The sequence below is a fragment of the Phoxinus phoxinus genome (assembly GCF_949152265.1).
Source record: "Phoxinus phoxinus genome assembly, chromosome: 21".
Taxonomy (NCBI): Eukaryota; Metazoa; Chordata; class Actinopteri; order Cypriniformes; family Leuciscidae; genus Phoxinus; species Phoxinus phoxinus.
This window is the reverse complement of record NC_136896.1, coordinates 17,196,345-17,208,019: the sequence shown is the minus strand read 5'-3', so window position 1 is coordinate 17,208,019 and position 11,675 is coordinate 17,196,345. Positions and strand designations below refer to the sequence as shown.

At 37.8% G+C, this 11,675-nt stretch overlaps 1 protein-coding gene across 1 annotated transcript in view; it reads left to right on the top strand.

Annotated features, from left to right (window-relative positions):
• The first annotated feature begins 1,116 nt into the window (after positions 1-1,116).
• The window catches only part of fam20cb (FAM20C golgi associated secretory pathway kinase b), a 54,450-nt gene continuing 43,891 nt past the window's right edge, over positions 1,117-11,675 (top strand). Inside the window, exons 1-3 of the mRNA XM_079595428.1 lie at positions 1,117-2,487; positions 2,904-3,079; positions 4,211-4,289. Of these exons, the coding sequence (XP_079451554.1) occupies positions 1,970-2,487; positions 2,904-3,079; positions 4,211-4,289 (773 nt within the window). The 5' untranslated portion in view covers positions 1,117-1,969. The remainder of the gene's footprint in view (positions 2,488-2,903; positions 3,080-4,210; positions 4,290-11,675) is intronic.

The window sequence follows — 11,675 nt, the reverse complement described above, 5'->3', positions numbered from 1 at the left end:
ACCTCTGACCCGACACATGGCGTAGGATGTAGAGAGTAGATGCCTCTCGCGGTTCAAACAAATAGGGCTGGACAACAAACTCAAGTTCCTCCGACATTTCTCTTTACAAATTCTCGTTTTAGGCTTCTAATTCGTGACCAATGTTTTGTTTTGCTCTATCCACTCTTTAGCGTACGTCAATACGTCATGTGTCGGTTCAGCGGTCACTCTTCCGCCGGAACTAGACTCGCGTACGGCCATTACCGGAACCCAGTGATTATAGTTTATAAAGTTATAAATATGGATTTTTTTTCTTACAAAAACACACCGCTTCGCTTCTGAAGGCCTTTATTAACACCCTGGAGCCGCGGGGAGCAGTTTAATGATGGATGGATGCACTTTTTGGGGCTTCAAAATGTAAGGTACCATTCACTCCCATTATAAAGCTTGGACGAGCCAAGATATTTTTTAATATGACTCTAACTGAAAGAAGAAAGTAATATACAGGATGGCTCAAGGGGGAGTAAATTATGGGATAATTTTCAATTTTGAGTGAACTAACCCTTTAAATGAATATTAAAAAATTTATTTAAATTTTTTTTTTTCATAATTTACTCACCCTATAAACCTTAAAAGTATCACAATACTTTATCATCCCACAATGTGTGATATATTCCACATCTTCTGAAGCTACGCAATTGCTTGGGATAAGAAAACAAAGTCACATTGTGAGTGATTTACCAAAAATCCTCAAATCTAGCTTGTTGTGTTCATGAGAGAATAAATGACGTCTTAATTATGTGCTAATCAATGAATCAGATGATCCAGTTCATAATGCCCTGTCTGAACAATTTCTTCACAAATGAGTCATTCTTCTCTTTTGAGTTTCACAGGAGGAGTAAAATCATATGCTAGGAATAACACAGTAAACAATATACAATTTTCACTTTTAGGTGAACTCACTTCAATGAGTGTTCTTTCTTCTAATATTATTTTACCTCATCATTTGCAGTAGGCCTATCCCTCTTTGTCAACTACTCCATGACATGCCACACAGCATGGAGAAAGAGTCCAGAAATTTTCCACCGAAATAGGTGGTAGAGAGGGGCATGCGTGTTAAATACATCTTAAAAAGTCATTTCAGACCAAAATGGGTAGTAGTGTGTGTTCAGACGCCCTCTTCTTGCACAATTTGACGCTACAGGAAGCAAGCCTGGACTGTCTGTCCTCTGTTTTCAAGCTCAGCCAATCCTCTATGTGCGAGGGGCTTCAGCATCATGATATTTAACACACCCACCCTGAACTCCGACAGAGGTATTTCCTCAAGCGCCTGTCAACGGGCAGGCATCACCTTCATACCAGCTGGATGTTCAGGATGAAACGTTGAAACTTTCTCCACATATCACATTTATCGACAGAAGGAGCTCGATGCGATGCCAGACTTTTTCGTAACCTGCCATGCGTTCATCGCTTTCAACGACTGAACAGCCTCGATTTGTACTGGATAAGAAAAGCGAATGAACTTGTGCAGCTGTGAAACAGATTCCGTGCGTTGTGTAGCCCATGTAGCGTCTGTTGTGAAGTGGACCGCGGCATCGAGAACACGCACTTTTGTGGATAATTTATCTGACGAGGCTTGACTTAATTATATTTCGCAAATACTTGCAGCATAACAGCTATTAAATGTTAAAATAGACTATGAGCGATTGTGTCGAGACAGTTCTCGCGTCTCGTCAACTGACTGCACGGGAGGAATTTAATCGCGAGCGCACGTAAATAACTGGATTATTGTTTCGCAAGGATGTGGATGAGCGCTTTTTCTAAATAAAACCCCAGTTCTGCCCTTAAACTGGAAAATGAAAACGGTCCATGTGTTCTTCTCACAAAATTGGGAGCCCGTGTTTTATGTACTGTTGGCGATGTAGTGCGCTTGCTCACTTTTATCCCTGCCATTCCAAACAAGTCATTTCTCGAACAAGAGACCCTGAAGATGATCCTCTTTAGAAAATTCCGCGTCTTGATTCTGATGGTGTTTCTTATAGCCTGCTCTATGCACATTATGATAGACTTGTTACCGAAGCTGGAGAGACGGAGCAGTAGCGCGTGCTCGTGCTCGCACACACCCAGCGAAGAGCCGCAGAACTGGGCTAAGCATCGAGCCAAGCCGGGATCAGAGTCCGGCTGGCCTAATAAACACACACTCAGAATACTTCAAGACTTCAGCAACGAGCCGAACTCAAACCTGTCCTCTCACTCGCTGGAAAAGATCACCGTTGGGGAGAGACCTGAGGCTTTGAAAAGATTTGAGCAGTTGACAGGTGACGAGAAGAGGCACGCGACGCGGGACTCTACCCTGAAGAACGCAGTTGTGAAGGGTTCGAGGCTCTCTGCGCTATTTGACCATCCTTTGTACACCAGGCCATTGCCTACTTTAAATGACGAAGACACTTTATTCAATGTCAACACTGATATAAGATTTGACCCTAAAGCTGCAGAGAACCCAGAGTGGTAGGTTGAGGTTTCCCCAATTTATATTGATTTACTCATAACAACAATAATAAGTGTAGTGATAATATTATCTATTAAAATAATAATAGCTAACTGCATGATTTGTATTATCTTAGAACTTTTGGGCACTTTGATACAGTCACCTCACCTCTAGTAACAGATTAGGCTACTCTAAATTGTAATGTAGAAACATTATTTTTTTTTCTGTAAAGCTGCTTTGGAATGATATGTATTGTGAAAAGCCCTATAAAAATACATGTGAATTGCATTGAAAGTATTGTATTATCATCATGCATTTGGTCTTGATGATGTCAATAAACTCATGGCGTTCAGAACAACATATTATGATTAATCTCTGTAATGGCTTATGAAAAATGCCACATTGTTCATTGCATTTACATGTTGTCTTTCCGTAGGAATGGGGAAGGTAAAGATGGGGATTATGCTCCTACCGGAGAGATGTCCTCAGACTCATACCCAAACTGGCTACGCTTCCACATTGGGATCAACCGGTATGAGCTTTACTCCAGGCACAACCCGGTCATTGATGCAATGCTGAAGGATCTGGTGTCGCAAAGGATCACAAGTGTTGGTAAGACAGTATTTGAGATAATGATTACACAATTAAGTAGCATTAGAGTTAAACGTTAAATGGGGAAGTGATCTTTAGGATTGCAGTGGTTGTGATGCGTGATTTGAGTGCAGCGTCATCTTTCAGTCCTGCTCCTCCTAACAGATTTAAATAGATACTTTGAATGAAGTTTCTCAAAGATAATGGCTAGACTCTTCCTGCACTCTGGCTGCGGATGCATCAATAAAATTGGCCTGAGATTCACTGGTAGTGGATTCAAGCAGGGTAAATGAATGAGAAGAGCGTGCAATTTAGACTTAATCAAACGCCATGCTGTGGAAAAGTATCTCCTGCCAAGCATTCATATTGTCAAGTAGACTTGTGCTTGATGGGCTGCATTTATGTGAAGCCCCAAGGTCAATTTCTCAACTCATTATTAACAGGCTCTCCTGAATACTTGATTTTGATTGGATGATTGCTGTATTCTGTGGTCAGAATATTTTTGTATAATAACCACTAAACTGCATATTTGACCACTGTCCTTGGCAACCAATCTCACTCGTATCAACCCGCTCTCTCTTTCTTCTCGGATGATAAAATAATTCCTCAAATCAATATAATTGACTTATTTGCTAAGTAGCTGCGTAATAAGTTAATGAATGCAGAGTGACCGGGTCATTATCACAAAATAAATCCAAGGATGATCCATTAAGGAACAAAGACCCCCTGGTCGGGATCCGTGTTTATTTAATTCTATATCTAAAGGAAGTTGCATGTTAATCTACGGTGATAGTGATCTTCAAAAAAAACCTGGTATGGGCACCGCAGCCTAATAAGTGACTTGAGGCGATGTCCCCTTGTTTTCCTTCATCTGTTTGTGATTGCCTGCATATTCATTATAACAATTCATTACAGCTTTTAAATGGTCTTATCAACTTCCCTAAAAGGACAGTGTGTATGGCCAAAATACACTTGTTGTCAAAAACAAGACTATAACCATCTGCGATTACAGGACAAAGAATTTTCACTATTGAATTTTCACATTGTTATTGCCACTTGCATAATGAGTCTTATCTAAAATGGTTCATTGTAAGAAAGCTCAAGTTGTTTTCCTGAGACGAGTGTTTAGCGCCACTCTTGTTCTCTCTGTAGCAATGAAATCTGGAGGCACGCAGCTGAAGCTCATCATGACATTCCAGAACTATGGCCAGGCGCTCTTCAAGCCCATGAAGTAAGTGATGCAGTAATAGGAAAAATGTTAATGAAATGACTTATTTACCCATGGTTAAATATTATAGTTGTGTGAACCTCTATAATCTCAGCAGCTTTGATTTTTACATCTTCAGATTGTCTTATGGGAATATTTCCTGTGAATATAGTCGTCTATATTCTGTTATTAAATCTTCTGACGGACACCATTGTGTGGTACTTTTAGCTCATCTGCTCAATTCTATTTGGATATGTCTGTTATTATAATCGTGTGATAATATGCTGGGATCAGAGCTATTGAAAATGGATTTATAGTCGTCTGCGTAGTGATCCACAATGGACGGATCACATCCTGTTTGAAATGTAGGTTACAAAGGGAGGGAGGTTGTTTTTACGGATTTGACAACCCCTCAGCACAAATAATAGTTGCCTCCCTGTAATTTTCCGGATCTATAAATGGCAGCAAGTAAATCTTTGGTGTCATTGTCAGATTCAGAGCAGCAGCCCCTCCATCTGCATGCGCCTTAACTATCTGTTTCACAGACACTGCTTATGCTTTCTCTGGCAGATTAGTATTTAATGTCTTAGTGGTCTCATTACTATCATTGAGATCCTCTCTGTTTCCTCAATGGTTTTTCATAGCACCACCAGTTAAAGAGTAATGTATACAGGATGTGGGCCTTGGTGACTGAATCATTTCTAATGTGCTGGTCGACCGTATGTCCTGCCAGCTGAGTGCCTTTATTGGCCATGAAGCTGGTGTTCAGACTGCAGACATCCTGTATTCATAAAGACACGCATTAGCATTGACAAACTTTAATATGAGATGCGTTTCCGTGTGTGAGCTTGAAATCGAAGAGTTGATCAATATTCTTAAACTTTATATAGACGAATGTAAAATGTCCATGTTGTTTTCTGTATTCTTCGATAATGTTTTCAGAATTAAGGAAGCCAAATAGGAGGCACATGTGTCCCAGAGGATTCAGTCGTTCAGAGATGTTCTTGGTTTGTTCTTGGGGAGTATTTAAGGAGAGATGAGAACAATGGGTCTTTGGTGGCAAGATGCTGATAAATGTTATTAGAGAGAGGAGGTCTGAGCCCAGGCTGTTCCTGCTATAATTAGCACAGACCAACAAAGACACATTTCTTTTCCAGCCACAAGCGAAACATTTCACCCCCATCTTGCTTTTGAGATCATCTTTTCTCTTGCATTCTCCTTTTTCACCGATAGTTTGAAACCCAGGACTCGCTCGACCTTCTTTGAGGACACGATCTCAGATGTTTGCCAGCTAGCACATTGCTAATGTAATCAAAGTCAAGATGAAACTTCAAACGTCTTTACTCATCTCTGCCTTCGCTTGTAATTACATTTTGTAAATATTGTTTTCATGAACTGATTTGTCTACGTGCTTTCCATGCCTTCTCTGACTAGTCAGGCAAGGACGTGTTCTTGCAACACTTGTGGTTGAGTAGGACAAGTTTCTTTCGTTTTGATTCATGCCCACATGTTCAAATATGCCACACACTCAGATCTTCCTATATTACTGTACAGCTTGAGGAAATTTCCTAATCAGCTTTAATTCTCTTAAGCATATTAGCTGAGAAATTATAGAAAACTCATCATTTGCTCACCTTCATGTTGTTCCAAACCTGGATATTTTTCTTTCTTCCCTGGAGCACAAAATAAGATGTTTATGAGAATGTTCCTGCTGCTCTTTTCCTCCCAATAAAAAAGCGAATGGTGACCAGAGGCTGTCAAACTCTAAACACAAGAGAAAGATCATATGGTTCATATTTTTTGGCACATAGTTGCCATTCGCTTTCATTGTATGGAAACGAGCAGCCTAAAAACCATAAGTAACATCTCTATTTGTGATCTAAAGAACAAAGGAAACCATAGGTGTGGAGCAGCATTAAATGTTCAATTCATTTATAGCGTGTGTTTTTGGCAGAGGAACTGAGCTCCTGAAATAGAAAACCGGCTAAATTCGCTATGATCATTTGATAGAATAAAAGCAGCTTGATTGGTCTCAAAAGCAGGTAATTTGGTCTGGAATTCTTCTGTGGTTTCTGCTTAGGCTTGTACTTAGGCTATTTAACAGAATTAATGAAACTCTGTGATGAATGGGTGCGTGAGTGGATTAGTGGGTGGACAGATCAGAGGGAGTGATAGTTTTTAAGAACTTCCACAGTTGGGCTCCTCAAGGTTTAATAAAGAAAAGATACAAGAACTCAATGTAGGAGAGGCGAGCTCCTCTGAATGCATCATTGCTCAAGCACTATTTAAAGATAAAGGAGATTTCAATAGCAAACAGACGCGTCTTAAAGGCTGCTCTCTGAGGCATGAAATGCTTAAAAATGGATCTTCCTCTGTTCTGAGATAGAGGTGAATGGACAACAACACAATTGTTCTCATCTGCTTGCATTGTTTGACATATCCCTGTTAATATCACACGACAAGCACACAACACTGACTTTGAGCAGTGGTTCTCCACTGGTTTTGCTTTAGGACTCAGTTTGTAAGAGTCAATGGAAATCAAATGTCAATTCAAATACTGAAATAGTTTATTTGACAAAAGTTTACTGGATTTTTTACTGAAAATGTATTAATATGAACTGTATTGGTCCAACAATATTAGAGATGCACCGTTATGAAAATTTGGGCACCGATAATTGTTTAGTTGAAAGCCGACAGAGGTGGAAAGAGTAATAAAATATTGTACTCAAGTAAAAGTACTACTACTTAAATGAAATTTTACTTAAGTACAAGTAAAAGTACCGGTCTAAAAATCTACTCAAGTAAAAGTAAAAAGTAGCTAATTTAAAATTTACTCAGAGTAAAAGTTACTTAGTTACTTTTTTAACAGCGGGGTGGGGTGGGGTGGGGGGCTCTCCCGTGTAGGGTCGTAACGGTATGAGATTTTCACAGTATGGCAATGTCTCAGAAAATATTACTATTAAAGAGATAGTTCACCCAAAAATGAAAATAAGCCCATGATTTACTCAAGTCATCCTATAGGTGTATATGACATTCTTCTTTCAGAGTTATATTTAAAAAGTCCATTAAAGTGCCTCTATTCATCATAAAAGTGCTCCATACGGCTCTGGGGGGTTAATAAAGGCCTTCTAAAGCAAAGCAATGAGTTTAAGAAAAAAAATCCATATTTAACATGTTACAAAGTAAAATTCTAGCTTCCGGCCAAACGCAGTCTACTTGCGTCTAAAGCACAACTTATGACGTCGAAGTAGCGTAGTGCGTAATGGCGTAGCTTTAGACTTAAAGGGCACCTATTATGCCCCTTTTCACAAGATGTAAAATAAATCCAACACACATTTATGTTCAAACATCATGTTAAAGTGAATTTTGCATAATAGGTGCCCTTTAAGTGGAATCTGTATGTTCGTGTGGCCGGAAGCTAGTTATTTTACTTTGTAAAGTTTTAAATATGGATATTTTTCTGACACAAACTCATCGCTTCGCTTCAGAAGGCCTTTATTAACCCCCCTTTAATCAATTAATAAATAAATAAACGGTTATAATAAATTATTGTTATTATTATTATTATCATCAGTTAAAAAATGACAGTTAAATGAATGAAAACAGTTTTTTTGGTTTAACAATGCTTTTATTATAACAAACTTAAAATTATGTTTTTGTTTTGTTTATTAAAATTTCAATAAAACATGTCTAATCAACTAAATTCAATAACTGACCAATGACCATTAGATTAACTATTTTTAACATTAATAATTTATTAAAATGTTTAAGAATACTCCTATGAAATGTATTTTATTCAGAAAATGAATGTTTCTTTTTATGATTTAATACCAATAAATGTAAACTGTATCCTTTTATTTTTTGGGAAAGTTCTGCAGAACAGATTTATTAAATTAAACCATGGACCCAAAAAAAGATATTCCTTAAATAATGTTAAATCTTTTTAAATTCAAATTATTCTTGTTATTATTTTGAGAAGTATGTTCTATAGGCATACAATAGTAATATATTTCTATCATAATTTCTCCTAGTTACACTAAACTTTTATTTTGACGGGTTCTAGTGAAGACCTGTTTCAGAGTGTATTTGACAATGGTTTTTCTCAAACAAAATGATGAAAATGCTCATTAGGCGTTCTCTCAGAGCAGCTCTCTAAATGTTCATGTAGCCTATTCATGTCCTCATATTGTTTGTGAGAGGCTGAAAACACAATGAGCATCAGGCATACTTGAGTATGTAGTAGGCGCGACGCAGCTCATTCACACAGAGGCACGCAGAACAAGCATATTTACATAGCAGTCTTTTTGCGCTTTAATATTCAGAGACCATGTCGCGATTGGATTTATTGCACAGCTCTACTTTCAATTTATTAATATAGCCTACTACATCATTGCGTGTTTTACGTGGCACCTGCGTTATGTAAATTGAATTTTCAAGACTGGATTCCGGGATTCACTCTGCAAACGGGACATACCCTTATCTGCACGGATGGATGGTGTTCTGTTTCATCCTTTTGCAGCCACATTGCGTCCACACTTTTTGCACATTGGATAGGCTATCTATCCTCGAGGACAACCACGCGTTTTTCCTACATCTAAAGTAGCCTATTCACATACTGGCCATATGGTTCGCTTCATAAGAATTCGACGGCGTTTCACTTTCAGCTGCGGGTCTGCATCACCTTTTATGCGCGTTTGTTTTTCCCATAGATAGACGGTTCTCCCGCCCTTCAATCAATGCAGTAGTTTCCGGAGCGCGATTATTATTATTTTTTTTCCTTGAAAATTATTATTTTATTTATTTTTTACTCAGTAACGGATATGATTTTAAAATGGAGCGAATTACAATACTTCAAACAAAACGTACTTAAGTAAAAGTAAAATTACAGATTAAAAAAACTACTTAAAAAAGTAGAAGTACACAAAAAAACTACTCAATTACAGTAACGCGAGTAAATGTAATCCGTTACTTTCCACCTCTGAAAGCCGATAACCGATATATTGGCCGATAAATCTAGCTCCACATTTTTATATAATTTTTTTATTGTTTTGATCACAAAACAAAAGACTCACCATCAAAACCCATGTCACAAGCACACAATTATAATGTTCTCATTATAATTTTATGTAGCTTATATGACAGACTTGCGCTGCACGTGTTGCACTTAACTGTATTTTCCTTTTTAAGTGATTTCAATCATATTTTAAGCCATTCAAAACCATCCTGGTGAACAGTGAGCATCTGAAGTGTCTCCACTGAAGGAAATAATCCATTATTTATCGGCTTTAATATATCCGCCATATTTTTTTTTCTGGCCTATAACGGTAACATTACAATTTAAAATATTATAGCTGATACCGATATGGTGGCCGATGTATCGTGCATCCCTAAACAATATTTTTCTATTATTCACAGATTATTCTAATATAGCTTGAATGTCACATTTTGTTTTCTCTTGTATTTAGGTGTGTAAATAAAAAAATAAAAAACATTGTGTTGTGGCCACAAACCAAAAAAGTAAAGCATATTAAAAATGGTGTTTTTGTTACCATATGTAGTTTTGTTCTTAGTTTTTGAGGCATATTTGGCATATTTATTTTGTCATCCTAACTATGGTTGATTATACAGTTAAGTGCATTTTATTATTCACATTTAGCATTGTTTTTTTCCCATGTTGTCTGCAGCCACCAGTTGAGAACAACTAGATAGAGAACATCTTAGTCTGTGTGCATGACTATGAGTTTCAGAGAGTTTGAATTAAAAGAATCGGATGAATGAGTGTTTGCCTGTAATCTCTCACTCATGAAACCTCCATTAGTGTTGATCCACCATGAAGCTGACTGCAGCCCCACTTCCTCAGAAACACTGACATGCTTCATCCATAATTAGCTCCTCCCTGGTTACACTAGACAGGATTTTTGGACAAACATGCTGTCATTGATTAAGCTAATCTGAAGAGTCATTCCGTTGCTGCCCGTTTAGCTGTTTGACTGATGAGAGATGCTCATGTAAAACTTATTCTAGAGGTGAGAATTTCACCAAGGAGAAAGAGACAGACCACTTGTAAAAAAATATATTTGAGAATGGAAGTCCCACCCCTCAGTTAAGAGAACCAATCAGCTTTTTGTTAGTTGTTTACTGTGTAACATCTGTGTGCTTTAGCTGGACCACCCTGAAATATAGATTTTGCTGGATTGCATGGAAATCATTTATAATAAACACAATATTGCATAAAAAACAAGAATTGGGGACTTTAATATTATACTATAATGTAACAGTATGTTACTATAGTTAATGATGTATAAAAGACAGAAAACAGTTAAAGAATTTATTGTAAAATAATCCATTTGATTGAATTGCATAAATTACAACCTATATTTTCAATTCAAAATGGAGAAATATTAACAAAAAAACAAGTAGTTTGCATCACTGGATATTATGTTGTTTAACATTTCTAAAAAAGTCATGCTGCAATTCACGTTTTGGCTTCTGTGTAGAGTAAAGCCCGCCTTCTATGATTTGATTGGCCATCTCAACCATTTTGTCATTGATGAGCACTGTTAGACCTTTTAATCAGACCATCTTGAAAAGTCTATTTTTAAAACTTTTTGTCATCCTAAAAACAAACAGTGAAGGCGCTTTTCCACTACACAGTACCAGCTCGACTCGACTCGACTCGACTCGCCTTTGTTTGGTTTTCCACTGTGTAAAAGTTGTACCTGTACCTACTTCCAGATACTTTTTTTCGAATCACCTTCACCAACCACGAGGTTCTGAGCGAGCTGAGGCGAAACTAAAATGTGATGTGAAAACACGGCAGACTGCTGATTGGTCAGAGAGAATCGTCACTATTCACTGCGTCATCATTGCACGCGCCAGACGGAGTATCCTGAATAACCCCGTCACTTTTAAATAGTTTGGTCAGAGATTGCGTGATATACCCATTACTAATATTATGTAAAACAGCATACACTCGATTTCCTCCATTGTCCTGTGTGTGTGTCGCGTCGCTATGACGACCAGGTACTATTGTGGAGGTACTATCTGCAATGGAAAACGGAGGGAAAAGCGAGATGAGTCGAGTCGAGTTGAGCTGGTACTGGTAATGGAAAAGCGCCATAATAAAGTCCATGTGTTATTGAAAAGTGATCTTGACAAGACAAGCATTTTTTGAGATTTCATTATTTTCCCTTGCATTCCCATTGCCTTAAAACTACATGATTTCCATTCAGGAGTAAAAAATTATGGTAGGCCAGTGAACATTGGACCTAATCATCGAAATAAAAGCTTTTATTTCCTAATGAAGTTTCAGCATTTGCAAACATGGATGTCAGAGTCAATCATTCTTTTTATAAAACTGCAATAATCTAAAATAGCTCACACCCACTACTTGACAACCCCTTGTGCTGT